Genomic DNA, 24,651 nt, shown 5'->3' with positions numbered 1-24,651 from the left:
TATAGTGGAGGAAGCCACGGGGGCTGCTGATGTCTTTATAGTGGAGGAAGCCACGGGGGCTGCTGATGTCTCTATAGTGGAGGAAGCCATGGGGGCTGCTGATGTCTCTATAGTGGAGGAAGCCATGGGGGCTGCTGATGTCTTTATAGCAGGGTAGAGGTCCTGGGCAAAGGTATGGAGGAGAATGGAGGAAGCGGCCAGGATACCGAGGCTGATGGGAAAGAGTCCAAGCTATGGCCTGGAATGCCGTGGAGGAGGAGGGAGCAGAAGCTCCCCCTCTGGCACTGCTTGCTGACCTGCACACAGGACCCATGAAAGGTTTCATTGGGAGGTGCTGGAATTGGCAGCAGGGTGGCATCCATCTTTGGCTGAGCATCTGCCCACCTTTGCCAGGCCTGGCTGCAGCCAGTGAACCATGGGGGGAGGTCTGCCCAGCCCTGCAAAGCTGGGAAGTGGATGCTCCTCCTGCAGAGCCACATTCTTCTGCCATAGCACCTGATCGGATTGAGATCTGTGTCCTCACCCAAATCTCACATTGAATTGTCAGTCCCATTGCTGGAGGTGGGGCCTGCTGGAAGGTGACTGGATCATGGGAGTGGATTTCTCAGGAGTGGTTTCGCACCAGCCTCTCGGTACTGTCCTTGTGAGAATGAGCGAGTTCCTGGAAGATCTGATCATTCAGAAGTGTGTGGCAGCTCCCGGCTCTTTGTCTTGTTCCGGTTTTGGCCATTTGACGTGCCTGCTCCTGCTCTGCCTTCCACCATGATTGGAAGCTTCCCGAGGCCTCCTCAGAAGCAGATACTGGCACTATGCTTCCTGCAGAGCCTGCAGTACTGTGAGCCAATTAAATCTCTTCTCTTATATATTAGTCTCAGGTATTTCTTTATAGCAATGCAAGAACAACCTAATACAGCACCCAAGGCAGCTTCCACAAGTAGAGCAGGCAACAGGCACAGATGAGCCCAGAGGAGGCACGACATCCTGGCTAAGCCTAGAGAAACCTGGGGGCCTGCCTTTCCCGACCCAACTTCTCCAGACGAGGCTAAACTCTCCTGGCTGCCTTTGGTCTTTCCCCTGATTAACCTTCAGTGGTTCCTAGTCCTACCATGTTCCATAACTCAGAAATGCAAAACACAGCGCCCGCTGCCTCTAGAATTTCAAAACTGTCAATCACTGAGGTGAAGAGCACGGATTCTGAGGCCTGGGTTCAAATCCCCGCATCCACACACTAGCTGGGTGATCATGGGCAAGTGAATCTCTCTGGCCTCAGTTACTTCATCTGTAAGATGTGAACAACAGTCCTACCTCTGATAGTTGTCTGGAGGGTTAAATCAGCAAATACATATAAAGCATTCAGAGCAGCTGGACACATGGAAAAAGCCATTGTAATGATACAATGAGCCATCTTGTAACTATGACACAAACACCTAGATACCAAAAAAACAATGTTTCGAGTATTCTAGCTGCATTGTTCCACATGAGCGAATCCAACCCACACACAGCTGCTGAGTTCATCTTCCTCAAATGCCTTCTCATCTCATCACTTTTTAACTAAACAGGTTGCCAAAGTACCACCAGGAAATTTGGGAGAAGGAGAAGAGGAGGAAACTAACACTTACTAGGTACCTTCTCCATCCTGGACCCTGCACTGGGATTCTTCCAGACAAAACCTCTTTAAATTTCCTAAGAGTCCTCATCCCCATTTTAATGAGGAGCACGCTGAGGCTGAGAAAGCTCCAGGTGGCTTGTGCAGGGTCACTGGCAGAGATGACAGTTGAATTCTACTCCAAAAACGACTTCTCTTTCAATAATAAGAGCAATATGCAGAGGAAGAAGATAGGTAATAATGATGAAAGCTAATTTTCCTAGAGTGCTTCCTCTGAGCCAGGTGGCAATCTGAATGCTTCACCTGTTATTAACCGATCCATCCTCAGAACAGCCCCATAAGGTCGGTACTACTCACCTCCAAACTTCACAGGTGTGAAAACGCTCAAGACTGCATAACTAAGAAGCAGTCAAGTGGTTCTAATATCCTGTTCTCATCGTCTCAAATTAAAACTTTGCACAACCTGTTCTTCCCAGAATGTCCCCTTCCCCTTCTTCCCTTTCCACAGATTTATAAGCCTCATTCTCACTTTTTTTTTTCTTCCGAGACTGAGTCTCCCACTGTCACCCAGCCTGGAGTACAGTGGGGTGATCTTGGCTCACTGCAACCTCCGACTCCCGAGTTCACATGATTCTCCTGCCTCAGCCTCCAAAGTAGCTGGGATTACAGGCGCATGCCACCACGCCAAGCTAATTTTTTGTATTTTTAGCAGAGACGGGTTTTCATTATGTTGGCCAGGCTGGTCTCAAACTCCTGACCTCGTGATCTGCCAGCCTCGGCCTCCCAAAATGCTTGGATTACAGACATAAGCCACCACGCCCAGCCCACTCCCACATTTTAAAATGCAGCTCAGAAATCCTGTTCCACCCAGCTGTCTCCCAGATACCCTCCAGCTTTGTGGGCAGGGACAGTCATGGCTTCTACCCTCCCCCCACCCCCACCACTGCTCCCCTCGGGGCCAGGCTCCTAGAAAGTGCCTTGCTCATGCTACCTGCCTGCTAGGTGAGTCAGAAAGCTGACACCTGAGCACAGGAATTCTTATTGACGCCATCCTTACTGAACCCTCAAGAACTCATAAAGCAGAAACACATTTTAATGCAAGTGGGTGGTTTCCTTTTAGGTTGTCAGCTGGGAAGGCTATTTAGCTGCAAACACACAGCTGACACCCTTCACCCACTTCTCATGGAGATAAAACCCAAAAGAAAGGCAAACAAAGGCATCCCGGCTCTCTGGCCCCTTTTGGGGTGGATTTTTCCTGTTTGCAGATTGAGGGAGCAGAGCCTGAACAGGATTCATGATCTATATTCAGCAACTTAAAAGAAAAGCTTTATGTGCCCCCTAATCACAGTGACCATATTTGTGGAACCCAAATTGGAACATATGGTGCTTATGAGAGAAACAGGACAGAATGTTAAACTCAGGAATGTCCTGGGGGCTGAAGCAATGGAGAAAATACAGCCTCCGTCACCCAGAGGGTCTGCACAGGAGGCTGGGACTCGAAGGCCCTGAAGGGACCCTTGGCTTCCTCTCAGGACAGCTTTGGCTTTCACCTTGGACAAACTCCTCCTCCTCTATCTGCAAGGGCTTCCTCGTCTCTCTTAATCCTGTACTCACTAAAGCCTGTGCATTCCTGTAAGCTGCACAACATGCATTCTTTTCTATTTGCAGAAAAGAAACTGGGATCAAGAAACAAGTTCCAAAATTAAACATGCAGTCATCAAATCCCTCAAGGTTTAAACCCTCCAGCCCAGAGCTACGCAAAAGAAATTTCTGCGATCTACATTCTCCAAAATGCTAGCCCACAGCCACATGTGGCTGCCCTGTCTTCAAGCCTAGCTAGTGCAAGTGAGGAACCGAGTTTCACACTGTATTTGGCTTTGTTCATTTAAATGGCCATATGGGGTTAGTGGACATGCACCTGCAGATCATACTTAGCAAGAAAATCTACTATGGCTTGAATATAGAAACCATGTAAATTAGTAGACTGGGCTTGTGGCTAATCCTCTATTTAATAATAATGCATGGAGTACTTACTCCAGTCACGGCACCTTTCATGTCACTTCCTATAATCGTTACAGTATCTCTATTAAGAGAAACAATATTAGCATTCCTATTGTACCTGGGAGGAAACTAAGCTACAGAGCTAGTCGGTGGTAGGGGCACACCCTGACAATCTGGCTCCAGGGGTCCTCACCCTCAATCACTAACCACCTGGGACTCCTTGCTCAGTGGTATGCCTATGTTAAGAAGAGCTGAAGCAGTGCTCTCTTCATTATAAGCTGTACATACGTTAATAATTAGGTCTTATATTTCCTCTTATGTTTCCCAGGCTAACTGTGGTATCCCTTGAAACAGTTTTAAGGCTCTGAAAGACCCCATTGAGCCTGATTAAACAGAAGAAAGAAAAACCCTCCAAGAGGCTCAATGAGAAGTGTAAAATCTCCTAAAAGAGTGACTACATATAGGCAGATACCTGTTCAGCAACTTACTCTCTGCAACGCATGTGAAACCTCCTGAGAATTCCCCAGGAAGGAAACGGCAAGCCTTTCACCCTCCCATCCACTTGCCATTCCAGAGTCTACCACCTTGCACGAAAATTCCTAAGAGACAAAAAGCTGAGGCATTACTGCATGTATAGCACATCATACCTGCAATCATCAAGCTGGTTGAACTCAGCAGTTCCCAACCTAGTAGCTAATAGGAGTGGACTAGGTTTTAAGTTAAGGAGTGCTGGATGCTGCATGGCTTTTGCATGCCTTGGCCTGACCTCTCTTGTCTAGCCCAGGTCCTGTTTTTTATGTTCTCCTCTCTCCATGTCTCTGATCCTCGGGTCCCAGTTTTCCTCAATGGAGCAGAATCACACCACATTTTTAAAGTCCTTTTCCTCTTGCAATTTAAAATAATACATACTTCTCATTTCTTACCATTAAATGTAAAGGGCTCAAACCCTTAACATTTCTTATTTACTGTAAGAAGTCTGATCAGGAAACTCACCAAGGATGCCTCCAGAGAGTGCTACCAATCAAAGCTCACTATGTGTTACCACGAAAAGGTGAAGTTATAGCCAGGGCCTTCGTTAGGAAGCGCAGTAACTTACAGAATTATGAAAATCGCTGGCAAGAAAAACTAGGCTTAACATTGAAAAGAAGTTCAATGAAGAAAATAGAAAAGGAAATAAAAAAGAAACTGCCTGTTATGTGTTAATGAAATGGATCAATGCATGTCCACCTAATATCTCTAGCTAGTTCCAAAACACACCCCATTACAAATAAAAGAGAAAACCCATAGATTTTCAATTTAGCAGTATTTAGAATTTGTTAAGGGTGGTCTTCAAATGAGAGCTCGTTTTGCTATAGCTAGAATTTGACAATGACAAAACCTGGAGTAAATGTGTCAGGAAATATTGACAAATTATTAAAAAGAAGTCATTTGGCAAAGATATGGTATGTGGCAACTGCTTTTCTCATTATTCTGAAATCATTAAAACCGGTTTAAAGAAGCACTTTGGGAGACAGTGTCCCACAGGTCTCTATGCTTCTACATGTCTTGCTGGGTATGCCAAGAACGAAAGACCCTGACCATTCACTGCGTAGCCATTTTTCAGTGAGCAACCTTGAAGAATGAGGTAAGGTATGTCTCTGGGGCAAAGGGTAGGCTTCCTTACTGCTTGACATAAAAGTAATGTACTTCCCCAATTCAGTATTCCTCTGCTATAACATTCACTGTGGGTACAGACATCACCTGGTCCTCAGCATCACTCCTATGGTACTTAAACAAGCTAAGAGGAACAGACACACAGACTGATTATTGCCGATGAGTAATCAAGCCCTTTGTCTCTGACCCAGGAGTCTCACGTCTTCTGAGCATCCATAAAATAACTAAGTTTTTATCTTATAGATAGGTAAAAATCAAAGCCCAGACTCAACAACAACCTGCAAGATAAGCCAGTATCATCAGAAAACATAATAATCCTTGGGACAGGGCAGGTGAGTATTCAGACCTTTAACATAACCATCCTGGGGTTGTTATTTCCTGACTCATAAAAATCAGAAAATTTAACTCTGACAATTCTGAAGCAGTGGAAGGTGGCATTCAATAGCAGACACTTGTATTCAAATTCGAGTTCTGTTTCTAGCTCTGAGGCTCTGCGTGAGTTGCCTAACCTCTCTGTGACTCAGTTTCCTCACCTACAGAATGATGATAATAATAGTATATACCCCCAGAAGATCACCGTTGCTACAAGCATTAAGTGAGTCACTTTATGTAAAGCATTTAAGACAGCTGTAGCCCAGAGTGCATGATTGCTATTATTATTAACAGCTCTAAAAATTCAATGATTCTGTCTCTATATACTGCTAGTTATGCTGATCCTCTCTGCACTGTAATAGTCTATGGTTTTTAGTATACTTCTTAGGTGAACAAGTAGAGAAACTGTGTATACTGAACTACATTTTATTACAAAAATAGGAGCCAGTAATTTATAAAGGTATTTGGTCATATTTTTAAAACAGAAATATAAAATCCAATAACAAGGAAAAATTGATTACTTCTAACGTAATGGAATAGAAATGACATGTTTAGAAGCTAGAATTCTCAGAATAGTCTTGTTTTGTAGATTTGAGTTAGAAGCCCTGTAAATAGCTTACATAATTATATATTTTTGGAAAAGCAGTCTATAAAAATCAAAAGCAAAATGAAGCAAACTTAATTGTTCATTGAATTAGAGTCATAACTGCACAGAGAGAAACCATTTTCAGTTATTTTAAAACACAGTAATTTCACTGTATATATCCCTAATAGGATATACCGTAAGGAGAAAAAGAACTGAAAACAATATCTTAAAATTGTTTTCAGTAATTGGGGAGGATTTTTCCTCCTTTTCTTATTCCAATTCCAACTCAGGATAATAAAATAGTTGAAATGGAGAAGATTCTCTTAGGAGAAGCAATCACAGGAGTAACGATAGAATTTAACTATCACCACCCCCAAGGCCATGGCCAAGAATAGCTGTTAATACCATAGAAAGTGCCACATGTCCATGATGGGACTAATCATCATCATCATCACTGTCACCGGTTAAGTATCTCTTGCTCCCCAAAAATGAAACCTGAATTTGATCAAGTCTGGATCTAACGACCATGAGCATAGGGTTGAGATTATGTTCTGAAATAACTTTTAGAAATAATGGCAAATAGGCCAGGCGCGGTGGCTCACGCCTGTAATCCCAGCACATGGGGAGGCCGGGGCTGGCAGATCAGCTGAGATCAGGAGTTTGAGACCAGCCTGGACAACAAGATGAAACCCTGTCTCTACTAATATTACAACCATTAGACGGGTGTGGTGGCACATGCCTGTAATCCCAGCAACTCGGGAGGCTGAGGCAGGAGAATCGCTTGAACCCGGGAGACAGAGGTTGCCTAAGATCACGCCACTGTACTCCAGCCTGGGTGACAGAGTGAGACTCGTAAATAAAATAGTATATCTATAATTTGCTTCAAAATAATCATGGAGAAGGGAGACCAGGTGGGGGTAGAGGTAAAACAAGAAAGGCAATATGTTGATACTTACTGGGCAATGGGCGCACAGGGGTTCATTCAACTATGCTTTTTAATTTTGCTTTTAGGTTTTCCATAATAAAAAAAATCAATTATGAAATCAATTTCCATAATGAAATCTCATTTTGGGGCCAGATTTGATCAGTGTACATTATATTCAACTCTTATCACTGACCTGCTAGGAGTTATGACTTTGCACAAGTTAATAATTCTGCTGAGCTTCAGTTTCCTACTGAGGAAAAACAGTCATTACAAAGATGAACAAACATAAAAGCAACACTGAGCTCAGTGCCTTGCAGACGATATGCACTCTCTCAGTGGAGGCTTCCTACCAGTCAAAGCTTTCAAACACAATCACCACTGCAGACCACAAGCTACTAAACCTCATCTTCCACTGAAACTTCAAATTGAAAGTCTGTTTAATGCTCACATCACTTGCCTAAAAGCCTCCAGCAGCAGTGATTTCTTAAAGGAAACACTTGGCTTTCGTGTGATGAACAGCAGTCTCTGTTTCTTCCCTTTATCTACTCGTGTCTCGTGTGTGTGCGTGCGTGCGTGTGTGTGTGCGTGTGTGTGTGTGTGTTTGTTTCCAGACTTAAGATACAACCCAGGCTGGGCACAGTGGCTCACGCCTGCAATTCCAGCACTCTGGGAGACAGAGGCGGGTGGATCAACTGGGGCCAAGAGTTGGAGACCAGCCTGACCAATATGGCAGAACCCAGACTCTACCAAAAATACAAAAATTGGCTGGGTGCGGTGGCATCTGCCTGTAGTCCCAGCTACTTGGGAGGCTAAGGCAGGAGAATCACTTGAACCAGGGAGGTGGAGGTTGTAGTGAGCTGAGATCATGCCACTGCACTCCAGACTGGGTGACAGAGTGAGACTGGCTCCAAAGAAAAAAAAGATGCAACCCAGCAGAAACAGGGTTTGCCCACTCACACAGGAGGAGGAGGGGCCACCTGACAGCAGAGGATGCCTCTGGACCCTGTCCTCCAGCTGTGGACCTTGGCAAATTCTGAAAATGCTTCTCCTAGATATATCCAGATGGCCAGTTCAGAGACATCACCTCCCTTTCTGAGGCAGTGAGAGTGGCTTTGTCATGTTATTTCTTTGCCCGCATAATGCATCACATCAGGTAGCAGCATCTGACACCTATGAAAACCCAAGCCTACATGAGCTCTCGCTTAAAGAAACAACATTCTGCATGTTCTCCAACAGCAACTATGGTTTGGAAGGCTGTCTCTGCAAGGGACTAGTCATTATTTGCACTTGTAAAATATTCCTGAGCACATTTGGTCAATATTTTCCAGCTCCACAGCTACAAATGCATATGTATCAGCCTGGCGTTTCATTTTGCCCTTCCCCTTCCAGACTGTTGGCTTTCATATGACAGTCGCTGATACAGTTTGCTGTGAAGCAGGAAAACACAGTAGTCAGGAATATCCCGAGGAGCAAGAACCCCTTGGACTCAAATCCACAAGCTGTCCCTTTGCTCAAGCTCTCTCTGCATTTAGATTTTCCTCCCATAAAACCTAAGTCAGGGGTCGTTTGGAGAATTACAACAGATAATATATGTAAAGAACTTAGCCCCATCTCTGGCACACAATAACTGCTTAATAAATGCTGTGTGATTTTATTATTACTCCTATAGACAGAAGCTAGGTCTGATTCATCCACGTACCCCCAGCACCTCGAACAGGGACTGACACATCGGAAGTCCTTAACTGATATGTGTTGAATGAAAGAACAAAATGTAGACAATTAAATTTAATTTCTGTCAAAGTGGAATCAGGTTAAGTGTCCCAAAAATACAATACTATAATCTCGCTGTATGCATTATATTAATACACATACCCATATGGTTATTAATCACTGAACATGTGATAAATCCCATGCAGAACCTTTGTAACAAAGTTTCCAGAACCACACACATCTCTTTAGGTTCATGAAGTTCATGGCCTGCTCAGGAACAGTGGCGATGTGAAGGACAACTTGGAGACAGGCTGGAACGGGCACAGGGAAATTCATCAGAGGTAGATGCAATGGTCCGGCTGAGAAGTACTGAGAGCCGGACTGTGACCGGGAAGGGATAAGCACAGGAGGCTGGGAGCCAGACGTGAGAGAGACGCAGGAGCCCTGATCCATGAGAGGCTGAAGCTTTTAAATGCAGGAGGAGAGAGGGGAGGACAAGGTTGGTCAATGACAAGGCAAACCCGGGAGGAAATTAAGGAGCTGAATTGTGGATTTACTGAGTTTAACACACCTTAGGATACCCAGATGGAGATATACTTTTATAAAGCGGAAAATATATGGCATGCCCACGTTCAAAGCAGCATTACTCACAATAGCCAAGGTGGAAACAACCCAAATGTCCATTTGTAGATGAATGGATGGACAAAATGTGATTTATTCACAGAGTGGAATATTTGGTTTATAATATACATAGGAAGGAAATTTTGGCCCAACGCTGCAGGATGGAAGAACCTGGACAGCATCCTGCTAAGTGAAATAAACCAGTCACAAAAGACAGGTACTCTACGATCTTATATGAGGTGCTCAGAATAGTCAGATTCATAGAGACAGCAAGTAGAACGGTAGTTGCCAGGGCCTGGAGAGGGGATGGAATGGGAGTTGCTATTTAATAGGTAATTTTGATTTGGCAAGATGAAAATGTTCTGGACATCTGTTGTACAACAATGCGAGTATGCTTCACACTACCAAACTGTACAGTTAAAAACGGTTAAGATGGTGAATTTTACATCCCTTTTAACACAATTTAAAACTGCTTTTCATCAAAAAAAAAAAAAAAAAAAAAAAAGACTGGAAATATGAATCTGGCATCATGAGCTGGAGGAGCTGAGTCTCCCAACTTTTCACTGATACTCCAACATGGAACGCATGGCCCCTCACCAATTTAATCTCCAGACCCTCTCTCAACTCCCCCAGATGGAACAGTAAGAGACTCTTTTTTTTTTTTCCTGAAGGTCACCAAAAAGCTATCTCAGTGACTTCAGGAGAATGTGGTTTAAGGACATACAGTGGGAGGGAGTTCAGTTACTTGGACATCATATCCTTGAGGATGCCTTAAGGAGGCCGGCCTGTACCACTCCCAATCCGTCCATCGTGTAACCACCTTATTCTGCAAAATCAGTTCATCTACGTGGACACGCCATTCCTGATGGTCTTCAGAACACCACAGTTGATGCCGATTACTTCCCCATGATGAAAGGTCTTGGGGACCACATTATCTCTACCTCTTGTTCTTTCTCATGTATTCACCCACGATCCATGAAGTCTTTCTTACCCTACCTTCTTACCATTTTTGTCCCAGCTGGAGTCTAGTACATTTTAAGACTACTCCTGACTCGTTCAGAAAAGCAAGTCAGCTTCATCAAGTCTGGGAGTAAAACACTGAAGTCCAAGTTGCATAACTGCAATGAATGTATACCGGTTAAATGCTGCCAGGCCCGAAACGTAAACAAAGCCGTCTGCTGAGTGAGCTTCCCTCACTTTACTACAGGGAGATTCCGAAAACAACTCAAAAGCCTTTTTTTGGTGGGAGCAATGCTTTATCTGATGCGAGTTTCAAAAATTCCCACAGAACTAGGTCCTGAACGTCCCAGACCCATGAGACTTCTTCTTCTGGCCTAGAAACACCTCACCATTTCATACTAGACTGCTAACATGACAAAGCACCCCAGGTATGTACTATACTAAGAAACAGCTGTATACCGATTTAGGTAGTTGGGATAAGTCACTTTCCATGCTTAGTGTGACATGCTTGGGGCTCTATATAATCCTGGTGTGGATTTAATCATGCCTGGGAGTGGTGGAGGGCCGCATGCAATGGGAAAGACAGACCGTTGGGATAATGGAGGCCAGGCTGAGGTTGTCGCTTGGGCCTTGTCACACACGAAACATGTGACCCTGAACAAGTTGCTTAAGCCCCATCAGCTTCAGCTGCTTTATCTATACAGTAAGAATAACAGCCTCTATCTCCTTGGGGTTTACAGGAGAGGGTGAGAGGGAATATGCAAAATACTGGTTGTCTGTGTGCCACACAGCTGTGACCCCACAAATGGGAGCCAGTGCATTCAGTGTTACTATGGTCACTATTCAAAGCGACCTGTGCTTAACACACTCGTCTAAATAGGCAGACAGCTGTTAAACTTTCTTCATGATAGGAACGAATCCTAATATTAAACAAACACACAGCCAGTAATAAGGCCAATATTAAAAAATAAAATAAAAGGCCCACGGTGGGAGACATTTTCCTCTGCGTACTGACTAACGGCCTTTTTTATCCTGTCTTGACACCAGAATCACAGGTATAACATGTCCTTCCATCAATATGGTAGATCTACCTTGATGAAGATAAGGCTGTTTACCCGTGATACAAATGCGCAGGCTGAGGCCAGGGTTGGCGAAATGATTTAGAGCTAATAACAGACACCACCAGGTTTCAGAAGGTTTCAGTGTCCGTACACAATTTTAGAATCTATTAGATCCTCACTGTGTTAATGAGACCTCTTGCTGGGAATCCAAATTCCCTGTGTAAACTCCATTAACAACCCACAAGGCAGGTGGGCAAATGGGAATGTTCTTATGGTAACAGCATTTTGCCCAGAAAGGGAAGCAGTGAGAAATCACACCCATTGGCCCCACTTGCTTGGAACATTCGAGAGGGAAAGGAAGAAAAGTATCTATCCTTGGAGAGACATTAGAATGAGTTCAACGCCAATCCTCCCTCAGTCTCCCTAGACCCGAACTAGGAGGCCACAGTATAAAATAGGACGTTCCTCAAACGCACCAACTATCCCAAAAAAAAGTTTGCCAATAAAAAGTCTGCCCAGTTCATTCATGTCCCCAGAATTGTCTAGTCCCTCACAACTTTGCCTTGTTTTCAACTGTCCCAAGAGTGAGGCCTTTTCTTAGTAAGAACACATGGAAAATTTTGACTTTGAGAGTTCAGATTCTGTTAATGATCCAAGTGCCGTTTTAAAATGTTTTTGCTTTTAGAACTGGAAAAAAAAAAAAAAAAAGTTTTGATTTTCCTATCTGTGCATCAGTTCAAACCAGCACAGAAAATCTGCTGAATATTACCCAAAACACCCACGGTTAGGCTGAAAGAAGGGATGGAAAATTTCAGCCGCAAAGGAATTTTAGGGGGAGTGGAGGGCTGAGGGGTGTCCCCAGTGCCACTGAGAATGCATTCTGACTTTTCACCCACAGTGGCCTAAGTGATGCTTAAATGCTTCCTGTTCTAAGTACAGTGGCTGTTCAGGGAGCAAAACCAGCTAAGAGCTGAACAGGGAGCAACATTCCAGACTCTAAATGCCATCTGTCACTCCATTCAGCCACCTCGCCTCAACTAGCTAGACTTCTCTCACCGAAAGTTGCCTGTCACCAAAGTCTAACATTAGGACTTTATATGGTTTTAACCTTTTTTGGGTCATGAACCTCATTCAATCCAGTAAAAGCTTTCCGCCCAGGGTACACATACACACAAATCTCCACATAATTTGAAAAGGTTATGGCCCCAATCGCTGCAAAGTACATCAAAGAACCTTTAGCTTCAAGTAGCCAGCAGTGTGACTCCTGACATTCTTAAATCAAATTCTTGAATCTGAGCACTAAAGACACTTCAATTTTGATGAGTGTCCATTAGCCACCCAAGCTTTGGTATCATATCTGGCTATTATGTGCACTAAAATAAACATGCACACACACACACACACACACACACACGCACAGAGCTTGGCAGGAATGAACTGGCAAAGCCAAGATGGGAATAAAACATATTCATTTATTGAGCGTATTCATTCCTGACAGTATGAAGTCATCTGAGGGAGTTAGGTAGCTTTGGCAATTGTAGTCAAGTAAAAGAGCCAGGTTGGTTATATTTTTTCCATTCAGCAAACAGAGCCATTGAATAAACTGAGCATGCTCCACGTGCTCCTGCCCACAGTCGAATGTGCTGTTCAACACTGACTGTTCTGCACAAAGCCTGCCAACAGGTATTTTTAAATACTTTTGTTTGTTTTTGTAGGTAGGGAGAAAGGTGGAGAGGGGACATTCCTTTCGGCTTCTAAGTCCTGTAACTTCAATGCCTCTGAAATAATAAAATGAAGAGCTAACCCCTACACTTTCAAGCTAACCCCTTTTATTTTATGCATAGGGTCAGGGGTTCTTCAGAGTCTCATGAGTGGTTATCTTTGTACTATGAAAGAACTAGCACTTTGAGCAGAAAGCAGCTGCCTTACCTGAGTTTCCCTGAACTCTATCCCTGTTCAAAGATGCTTGGTTATACCTCAAGAGGGAAGCAGGCCAGACCAACTCCTACATGACATGCCAGGGCACTCAAGCCTGATGAGGCAGAAACCTGCCAGCTGTAGGTGTTGCAAAGGATAATTTATGTATCCAAGTACCTAGGACTCTAAGGGCTAGATGCTAGCTTCAAGCACAGCTGGATCTAGGAAGCCCTTTCGCTCTCCCTTTTCTCTGGTCTACTTTTCTCTGCAGGCAAGTTCATTCATTCTTAGGCAAGTGCTCTACAGGTGACAGCAGTGACAGGCACTGGAATCTCTGGGTATTCAGAGTTCTTTCCGTAGCAGTCCTACAAGAAAAGGCGGTCCATTTCTCTCACCTCATAGCGGACTCTGATTGGCCCACTTCGGGGGCCTATCACTGTAGACTGCTGTAGGCCTTCTCTGTGTCACAACTGGATGTGCCACTCTGTAGCCCACAGCAACCACCTAAGATGGGAGTGGTGGCTCCCCAGTGACAAAAAACAAGGTACCGGACAGACAAAAGCAAATACCCACAAGAGACTCTTCCGTGAAGCATTTTAACACTAAAAAATTATCTCGCAATGAAGAAGTCACTTCCCATTAAGGAAAAGACCCATTAACCTCAAATCCCAGTGTTAACAATAGCAAACCACAAAGCTGAACAGAAACCAAACTCTTCATGCCATCTCCTCTCACAGAATGCTTCTTGCAGGTGAAAAGGACAAAAAGAAAACGAAGCCAAGATTATTTTCTCTTAGAAAAGTAAACAGTCTTTTAAACCAAAGAGAAACAATATGCACGTTATTAGAGGAAACGTCTCAAAATCTTTTTTAAGAACAATACGTGCGCTGCAGTTGAAAAGCAGGTAAGAAGGGGGTTGTCTTCCCCAGTCAGGTGCAGTCAGGAAGCAGGGGTGAGGCAGGAACGAGCGGGAGTCTTGGACATCCTTCTGGAAGGAAAATCCGTCCACGTGACTTTTACCTTTCTCCAGGTCCTCCTGGACCTCTCTGGCCCTGTTTCCTGCTTATCAAACACTTCAGTGCTATGTTCTAAAGCATCTTCACAAAGATGCTCGCGCACACAGTAAATGCCCAGAGGCCCCAACCAGCTCCAAATCATGCTGGTTTATGTATCCCAACCTGCTCTTCAGGAAACCTTGAAATGTGCTTTTCTTCCTCTAGCCATGTTGAGCATGGGAAAAAGCTTTCACTTCTTTCCAGTGCTGGGAATCCCCATCATTGTGAGGCAGTGAGCAAGCGTGGGTGGGAGTGGATCCACTCAGCAGTCGTGTTCCCCTCACCTCTGCCATGCTGGCCTGTGTTTGGCAAGATTCCCCATCCCCTTCCTCCAAATCCAGTACCCCCGATATACTACAGCAAAGAACACTTTATTCAGGCTGTGGCATTCACAGTGTGTGACAGCTTTCCTTTCTTTTTTTTTTTGGGGGGGGGGCAGCTGGAAGGGACAGAATCCTGCTCTGTCACCAGTCTGGAGTGCAGTGGCATAATCTCCGTTCACTGCAACCTCCGCCTTTTGACTTCAAGGGATTCCCCTGCCTCAGCCTCCCGAGTAGTTGGGAGTACAGGCACATGCCACCATGCCTGGTTAATTTTTTGTATTTCAGTAGAGACGCAGTTTCACCATGCTGGCCAGGATGGTCTTGATCTCCTGACCTTGTGATCTGCCCACCTCGGTCTCCCAAAGTGCTGGGATTACAGGTATGAGCCACCGCGCCCAGCCTCCTTTCTTTTTTCTTGTCTTATTTATTTGCAACTCAAAAGAGGAATGCAATTTGAAACTGATGGTCTGGAGCAAACAGCACACCATGGCAAGCTAGCTACCATGCCGTGTGTTCGAGCTAGGCTAACCAATGTTGACTCACAAAGGCCTTGGAGAAGACTTCAATGAGCTGGCAACTCAATTCACTTGAAAAATACGGATTTCCAGTCTCTCTTAAAAATCAGAAGATGTGGAAACAGTTTGCATTCCCACAGAGCGACAAATGGCACAAGACAAGGCAAGGACCTGGTCTCCAGTCTCCACGTTGTCCAGTTTTCTCATTTGTCAGCAGAGTCCCTTCAGCACTTAAGATTGTGACCCCTAAGCAGATGGGAAAGGGGACTGCAAAACAAGAATGCCATCACCCATAGCCAGCCCAAAGCCTGCCTGCATGACACTCCTGGCCTCACTCATTTATCTTTCAGGAAAACTCACCACAAGGCCAGGAGGCTGGCTTTCAGCTTACACGGCATCTATCTGAAACAATATGAGCTTTTACAGTTTCCAGCCAACGTGGACAAGGCTGAAGCCACAAAGACAATCATTGCCTAAATGCCCAACTAGCCACGGCCAGCATTTCCAGGCTGACAACTGGAACTACCCAAAATGATCTAAAGGCAACCACCTAAAATGTTCTATATTGTTTATGACACAGGAAAAACTTCACAATATGCCAACTGATAAAAAGCAGGTTTACTTATACTACGGTTTTAACTAAGCAAAACTATATACAAAGAAAAAAGGCTGGAATGAAATACGCCTAACTACTGACAATAATTTTCTATTGGTATCTGGATTACATATTATTTATGTTTTCTTAATACATTTTTGTTTTTCTCAATGTTACTAAAACAAGACATTCTTTTTAAAAAATTGAGCCAATATGCTTCCAAATTAAGAAGCAACATGCTAGAATCCAGAAAGCCAATCTATGCATCACACTGGGCAATGGCCATACTCTGGGGTGCCTCCAAATTAAGATAGGCTGGCTCTCCTCCTGCCTGGGGCAGGGCTAGCACTTCCTGTACTCTGAGATGAGCCACTGGAGGGGGTCTTCAGGAAAAGAGGAGCCCTGCTGGTTTCATTCAGGCCTGAAGAGTTTGCTATTCTCAGCTCTACAAGATGGATTACATCCCAGGCTGAAAATCAGCTTCCAAGGGCTCTTGTCAGAAGACCTGCCCCTATGTTCAAACAGGTCAGTCATGTATCCACCTGTGCCTTCATTTCTGCATCTGGAAATGGAGATGCTATGCCCATAAGAATGAACAGGGCAGCATTTACTGATCCCCACCATGTACAGGATACCTGACATTCGGGGAAAGCCTGGCCAGGAAGACCAGACCATTTTACAGAGAAGGCAAAAGTCTCAGGGCAGCTGGAAATTCATCCAAAACCCAGGAGTTGTGGAAGGGCCAGGATTTGAATTTCAAGACTGTTGGGCTCCAGAGCCCAAGGAGTCTTGTCCAAGGTCACCCGGGCAGCAAGCGCAGCAGTGATAGCATGAAGCACAGGGCAGGAGTTACGAGTGGCTGCAAATGAATGAGAAACACCTCTCAGCCCAGGCAATATGGAGGCGCCAGATAAGAGCTGCAGGCTGTTTCCTAGCAGGTTGCTAAAAACACACTGAAAATGGCATGTGACCGGCAGCTGGGGAGGGGGAATGGACTATGGCCAAAACAAATTGACCACTTTCACAGGCCATTTATTTTAGAAACATAAATCAATGAAGGAAACTTCAATATCAGTAAAGATGCAAGAATATAATAAGCAATGCTTGCTCCCACGAGGGGTGGCTTTTTAATTATTTTTTCGGATGCACTGCGGTCACAGTATATTTGATCCATACACAATCCACGTTCTTTGGAGAGTTAAAACATATTTCACCCAATGTCAAGTTAAAATAAAAACTCATCAGAGGCAAAATAACTCTTTGCTCCCAGGTCTCTGAAAGGAAATTTGGTTCTCTTTGGCTGCTGCCCAGTATTCGATGCCTTTGTACTAAACAAACACTTGGCAGATGAAATCTGAGAATTATTCTCTTTGCATCATTAACGGATACACAGAGGGCTGCACTGGGTCTCATGAGAAGTGATACACAAAGAAAACATGACACATTCGTGTCTAATATGTGTGCTGCCTGAGCTGGAGGACTTGTTCTGTGTATTGAGGAAATAGCACAGGCTCCCTTCTCAAAGAACCCCTGTCCTCAGTCCCAATCTCTTCAGCACATCCATCCTCCGGAGAATCTGCCAGCCTCGTGTGTGTGTGTGTGTGTGTGTGTGTGTGTGTGGTGTGTGTGTGTGTGTCTGCCTAACATGTACAACTCAGAATTACCTGGTTTCATCTTGACCCAAATCTGCATTTTTAAAAGCACATCATCCATATTTGATACAACTGCACAGAACTATACACAGACACACAAATGATCACATCTACAACTGCAGAAATCTCGGCCGGTCACGGTGGTTCAAGACTGTAATTCCAGCACTTTTTGGGAGGCTGAGACAGGCTTTAGCTTTAGATGCTTTAGACGCCCTGCACCGCCTACCCGTGAAAGCTTAGTGCACTTCAGGTCAGGAGTTTGAGAGCAGCCTGGCCAACATGACAAAACCCTGTCTTTCCTGAAAAATACAAAAAAATTAACCAGGCATGTTGGCAGGCACCTGTAATCTCAGCTATTCAGGAGGCTGAGGCATGAGAATCACTTGAACCCAAGAGGCAGAGGCTGCAGTGAGCCAAGATGGTGCCACTGTGCTCCGGCCTGGGTGACAAAGTGAGACTTTGTCTTAAAGAAAAAAAAAAATCTGGAGAAATCTGAATAAACTTTACGGATGATAGCAATGTTAACTTCCTGGTGTTGCTGCTGTACCATAGTTACCATGACACCACCAGCAGGGGACACAGGATGAGGGATACGGGGGACTTTCCTGTATTTTGCCACAACTTGTGATTCTGTAATTTTTTAAAGTTCTTAAAAAAAACTGGGCTGGGCACGGTGGCTCATGCCTGTAATCTCAGCACTTTGGAAGGCCAAGGCAGGTAGATCATGAGGTCAAGAGATGGAGACCATCCTGGCCAACATAGTGAAACTCCATCCCTACTAAAAATACAAAAATTATCTGGGTGTGGCGGCACACACCTGTAGTCCCAGCTGCTTGGGAGGCTGAGGCAGGAGAATCGCTTGAACCCAGGAGGCAGAGGTTGCAGTGAGCCGAGATTGTGCCACTGCACTCCAGCCTGGGGAACAGACTGACAACACAAAGAAAAGAAAACACACTACTGTTGTTTAAGCCTCCCAGTCTGTGGTGCTCACTTAGGGCAGCAAACACACCTGATGCCATATCCCACGTCCCCCATTCATCTGGTTTTGTCCTCTGGTAATGAGCTCCCCAGCCCCTGGCATCCCTCTTAATGAGGAAGCATGTTAAGAATCTCTATCAAGCAAGGAGCAAGCCCCAGGAGAGCTAAGCTTTAGATGTCCACCTCCCTCCCCTGCCTACCTGTGAAAGGTTAGTGCTCAACTATTTGGGGAGTCATCAAAATATGGAAGAGGGATAGGAATTTTTCATGGTAGGTCCAGAGGGCAGAACCAGAGCCCGGTTGTAAGGCGGCCTATTTCTAACACAACATTAAAAAAAAAATTCTAGTGGTTACAGTGGTTCAAGAATAGAAAGAATAGCACGTGAAGGTGTAGTGTCCACATTGCTGGAAAGAGCTGCGCAAAAGATGGAACAGATCAGCTGCTCCTGCCCCAGATGTCTAAGATCTGATTTGCTGCCATCTCAGCTCAAAGCACTACGAAACAGGCACAACACCCTTCCAGAACCCAGACCTGAACGGCTAGCTAGGGCCACCTTCCTCTCCAGACTACCTCCAACTCTCCATTCTGGCTCTGACATGCATTCTCCATTTCAGCAGCACCTCTCTCCTTGGACTCCAGACACGCAGCTATCTTCCCACCTTCCTGGCTCCCGCTGTGATTTTTCTGCCCAGGAGGCTTCAGGCTGTCTTGTGGAATGCCCTGACCTGTACCGGACCCCCTGGACCTCGCACCACCCTTAAGCTCCCATTCCAGCCTTGTGAGCAGATCCCAGACATACCTGGAATAAGCGTCCCTTTTAGTCCCACAGCCCAGCACTATCCAGCTAAATGAGCTTGGGTAAGTCACTCAGCCTCTCAGAATCACAGTTTACCTATCTGCTTTGTTTAAAACAACAAAAATTTAAGAAATCTGTGTCCGACTATACAAAGTATTAACTATTATCATACATATTCAGAAGGAATGTTATATATGCAGCAATAATGTCACAGGATAGTATTTAGTAACAAAGAAATGCTCAGGAAATATTAAGAGAAATGAAATTACAAAACACTGTTTATCATAAACACATTTTCTTAGAGAAAAGCATACTAATGCAGAAAAATTTAGAATTATGTGTACCATAAAGCTACTAGTAAATATTTTCTAATTTTCCTTTTTCTGCATATTCTAAATTGTAAATGGTGACCATGTAATGTTTCTAAACTAGGAATAAAGTTATTTAGAAATCTTTACTACTCCTATTTCACCTTTGCCTCCCGAGAAAGAAGAGGGGGCAACTTAATGAAAGGGCACAGTACGTCCATCACATCATCCTACCCACACTTTCATAAAAGGCAAATACGACTGTGTTTTGAACTGAGAGAAACAGAAGGGCAGCTAAGAAAAGTGGGCCAATGGAAGGTCACAACATGGAGCTACAGGCGTGACTAGACTCCCAAAGAACAAATTCTCGGACCCCAGGAGGGGCCAAGTGGTCTCCACTGCCACCCTGCCCATGCTGTCACTCTAGGAACAAAGAGTGCCACGTGCCACCCACGGGTCACCGTCTGGCTGCCCTGTGAGGCTGGGTGCCGCGGCGGTGAAAGCCTGCCAGCAGAGCTGAGTCCCCATTCATCCAGTTTTGTCCCCTGGTAATGAGCTCCCTTGGCTCCCTCCCACGGTGGAAAGGACTGGCCGAAGACCAGTGCCAGCCACAGGAGCCCCTCGTGAACAGCCCATCCAGGAATCCAGGAGTCTGGCAGCAGCTTAGCCACAAGAGGCCAAAGCAAGTAAGTCATTTCAGTGGAAAATGTAAGCTTGATTCAAGATGGAATGCTTCACTTTTCCCCGGATTGTAGTGGAAGCTATGACACGGCCACTGATGTACAAACAGTGCCTGTCTAGAGATCCACCATGCAGGCAACCAGGGCAGGTATCATCAGCACTGACCTGCAGCCTGGAGCAGGCGTGTCGATCATTCTCTTCCCTGCTGACACCCACAGGGAAGGCTCAGCTTGAGAACACTCTTGTGTTTTACACACACCTTATTTATAATCCTTTCAATCCCCATCACAGTATCAGTTTAGGCCTATGACCAGACAGCTGGCTGTGGTCCCCTCTCTAGGCCAGCTCTGCAGGAGCTGGAACCAGGGACACACGTCTTCTTCCTCCTCAATGGATACACATTTACACCTACAGTCCCAGCGTCCTTCCCTTGAGACTTTCCTCCTCTTCAGGGAGTTAAGAGGCCAGAAGTCTGTATCAATTGTGTTCAGCGGGCTACCCCAAATACTCTGCCCTGTTAGAGGAGATAAACTCTGAAATATTCTCACTACCACACATACTTTTGTATAGGTCGTACAATAAATTAATGAGCCGGTCATGCTTATATGTTACGATCTTACCTTGTACCTGGAAAATAAGCCATGTATAGAATAAAAGGCCATCTAGTGAGGCCAGTCTATGCAAAAGACTTGTCCTCTCCTGCTCTCTGTAAACACAAACCATGAAATCAGTGCAGAGAGACTCAGAACTACCATCTCCATGGCCTGTGCTACGATGCTTTGGAATCTGGTCCTATGTAACAAAGCTACAAAGATGTACGTACATCATGCAAAAAGACACTCCCCCAACTCAGACTTGTCATAGAGGAACAGGGTAACCAAACAGAAATTTGGCTGAATCATTCTTCCTACCAAAGACTCAATGCAAATCCCATAGATAAGGCCTCAGAATTCAAGAAGGCCTCCTTCCTCAAAGGATCAGCCCTGTTTTCCATGCCTGCACCTCCCACACCCCACTGTCCCAAACCAAAGTGCTTCCTTCCCGTAAAGGCACCAGCCAAACCTCAACCCTTCTGGGGAAACAGCGCAGCTTAACTCATCAGGAGATACTTCCAAAAGAGGGTTCAGTCACTACATCTGGAAGCCCCAAGAAGTGATATAGCATGGTTGGGACTTCAGGGGTGATTCTGAGGAGAAATTGTTCTACTAGATTCTATCAGCAGAGACAACAACTCAGGCTTTCACCCCCCATTTCATTCCCCGTGCTCCGATTTGTCTACTTCCTGTTACTGCTACCGGAAAACAACTCTCCCAGAATCCTGGGGTGACATCAGTCAAATCAGAGGGTGGACTTCAGGAGACCTTTGTGGCTACATGCTGTAGTCCACTTCCTGGTGTGCAAAAACTCACAGGGAGCGGCTTTCACTCAAGCTTTAAGGCAACGACAGAAAAATAATTACCTTAGTTCCCTTCCTCCACCATACCCACCCTCCGGCAATCGCGGCAACTCCTAACCATCTCTGGCCTGAGCCTTGTTTTCTCTTCCACCTTGTTGCGTAGGTAGCTGGTGACTAGGCTCACTGGTGCTCCATCCTCTGAACGGACAGGAACGTTCCTTCCTCCTTTCCTGCCCAGAGCCTGCTGGCAGACAGCCAGAACATCCACGTACAACATACATGTTGAGTAAATGCATCTACTCCAAAGCTGAGCCAGAAAGTCACAGAAAAAAATCTGCGTTCGGCATGTCCTGCATCCAAACTGTCCTATCTCAGAAAGCTTGAAGCTTGACAGATAGGAACCTTTACATCAAGTTCAGTTCAAATTCTATTTTCACTCAAACCTCCATAATATAATTAACTTTCCACCTCAAGGCACGCTGCTTTGGGGAGGCACAAAGCTTCCCTGGGTAGAGGTAATTTTTTCAAAGCTTAGCACTCAGTGACTGGGGATGTGTCAGAACAATACAGCAGCTGACAGGAGACAAAATTAGACAAGGGCTGGAGATGCTGGGCTGGCCAGTCCTCACCCTACACGCAGCCAGCCAACAGAGCCCACAGCGGCGACTGAAAACGCTGCCAGCCACATGAACTTGCCTCTCAGATGCTACTTGACCCCCACCCAGAGGTGGCTTCCATCCTTCCAGCATAAAACATTGGAACTATGACCAAGGAAAACAACTTTTCAAAACACAAATACCTTATTTCTCTCCAAATACCCAATTCCCATGCATACCTCCATTATTTTAAAAAATGACCGGAAGTCATCCACCCTGAATTATGCCAAATGCTGGCAAGGCCATCACCTCTCCTTCTGAGCTGTGATGGAGCAATGATGACCAGGACTTTTTGTTTTGTTTTGAGGTGAAGTCTTGCTCTGTCACCAAGCTGGAATGCAATGGTGCGCTGTCAGCTCAATGCAACCTCCACCCCCGGAGTGCAAAGAATTCTCCTGCCTCAGTCTCCCCAGTAGCTGGGACTACAGGCACGCACCACCACACCTGGTTAATTTTTACATATTTAGTAGAGACGGAGTTTCACCATGTTGGCCAGGATGGTCTTGATCCATCTCTTGACCTCGTGATCCACCCACCTCGGCCTCCCCAAGTGCTGGGATTACAGGCGTAAGTCACCGCCCCCAGCCAGGACATCATTTTGATTCTTAAAATCTGGACTTTCCAATGTGTAGACCCCCAAGTGTACCTTGGTGGCTGACACGAGAAAGCGCAAAGTTTCCAAACACACCCAAAAAAGAGCAAATAAACATTCAACTCCTCCTAGCCATGTTTTCGAATTAACTGTGTTAGTGGTCTAGCCCCGTGGAGCTCAAATTCGGCTGCATATGAGAATCACCTGGGAACGTTTAAACACTTCTCAACGCCCAGGTTGCACCCCCAGGCATGAGTATTTTTCAAGAACAAACGGAGTGTAGCCAAGTCTGAGAACCAGGACTGGCGCAAAGTCAGAGTCCATCAGCCCACATTTTTTTTTTTTTTGAGATAGAGTCTCACTCTGTCCCCAGGCTGGAGTGCAGTGGCGCAATCTCGGCTCACTGCAACCTCACCTCCAGGTTCAAGCGATTTTCCTGCCTCAGCCTCCCCAGTAGCTGGGACTACAGGCGTGTGCCACCACGCCCAGCTATGTTTTTTATTTTTTTGTATTTTTAGTAGAGAGGAGGTTTCACCATGTTAGCCAGGATGGTCTCATGTCCTGACCTCATGATCCGCCCGCCTTGGCCCTCAAAACGCTCAGATTACAGGTGTGAGCCACCGCGCCCGGCCTGGCCCACCCTTCTATCCATGGTCAACACTCCCTGGCCTCTCGCCAAGGCCGCTGGGGCAGCTCCTACCTATGTAGAGCGAGGAGTCCTTCCTCCGCACGTGGTCGTCGATGTAGGAGACCCCCAAGGGCTGCACAGGGGTAGCACCGATGCCCAGGAGCACCTGGGCCCCAATGAGCAGCAGGTACATCATGTTGGTGGCCGTCCGGTTGCGGCAGATGAGGTCGGGGTCCGGCCCCTCGTCGCCGCCCGAGCCGTTGGCAGCGCAGACGTCGCGGCCCTCGGCGCCCCAGCGGATCTCGCCCGCCTCGTACTTGTACTGGTGGGTCAGGAACTCGGGCAGTGCCGACAGCAGCGCGCCCAGCGCCATGACGATGCCGCCGCAGCCGATCAGGCGAGGCCGGTGACCGCGCGCCCCGAAGTAGCTCACGAACAGAATGAGCGCCAGGTTCCCGATCTCGAAGCTGCTGGCGATCACACCCACGTCAGCGCTCTGCAGGTTGAACCTGCGCTCCAGGGTGGTCAGGACGCTCACCTGAGGGGGGCAACAAGAAACGTCAGAGCCAATCCAAGGGCCTGCCCGGGATGCCTCTCCTTCCCTCCGGAACCCTCCCACCTGGCCTCCCCACCAGGTGCAAAAAGGCAGCTGTGTAAATGCCTTTTAACCTGGGGAATCAGAAAGATGTTTATTTACCAGCATAACTCTAATTCAACGGTTAACGAATTCACTTTCCCAGGAGCAACAATGCTTTTCCTGGCACCTGTTCCCATCCTGAAAGGTTCTACCTCTTCCAGAAACACTGGTTTCTCAACCCCCAACAAACCTCCACCCCAGACAGCCCGTGAAGTCCTATAAAAGTCCTGAAGTCTGCGGCGTGCATACACTCCCAAATAGATACTATGGAAAAAGTCCATGGCAGGAAGACAGAGGAGCCAGGGGATTTTCAGCAGGAGGTTAGCAAAGCCTACCTGCCCCCTGCCTCAAAATAAAAACAAACTTAACAAAACCTAGCTGGCAAAATGGGCAAGCTAAATGAGCCCAGCAGGGTAATCATTTGCT

At 45.8% G+C, this 24,651-nt stretch overlaps 1 protein-coding gene across 2 annotated transcripts in view; it reads right to left on the bottom strand.

The window, feature by feature from the left end:
• SLCO3A1 (solute carrier organic anion transporter family member 3A1) overlaps nucleotides 1-24,651 on the bottom strand; it is a 326,788-nt gene that overhangs the window by 236,445 nt on the left and 65,692 nt on the right. For both annotated transcript variants that reach the window (XM_032252773.1, XM_032252774.1), the window contains exon 2: nucleotides 23,661-24,126. In XM_032252773.1, the coding sequence (XP_032108664.1) occupies nucleotides 23,661-24,126 (466 nt within the window). The remainder of the gene's footprint in view (nucleotides 1-23,660; nucleotides 24,127-24,651) is intronic.

This window comes from Sapajus apella, unplaced genomic scaffold, assembly GCF_009761245.1.
Source record: "Sapajus apella isolate SASKATOON/1434 unplaced genomic scaffold, GSC_monkey_1.0 scaffold80, whole genome shotgun sequence".
Lineage (NCBI taxonomy): Eukaryota > Metazoa > Chordata > Mammalia > Primates > Cebidae > Sapajus > Sapajus apella.
Note: the sequence above shows the minus strand (reverse complement) of the source record. Positions and strands in the feature narration are given on the sequence as shown.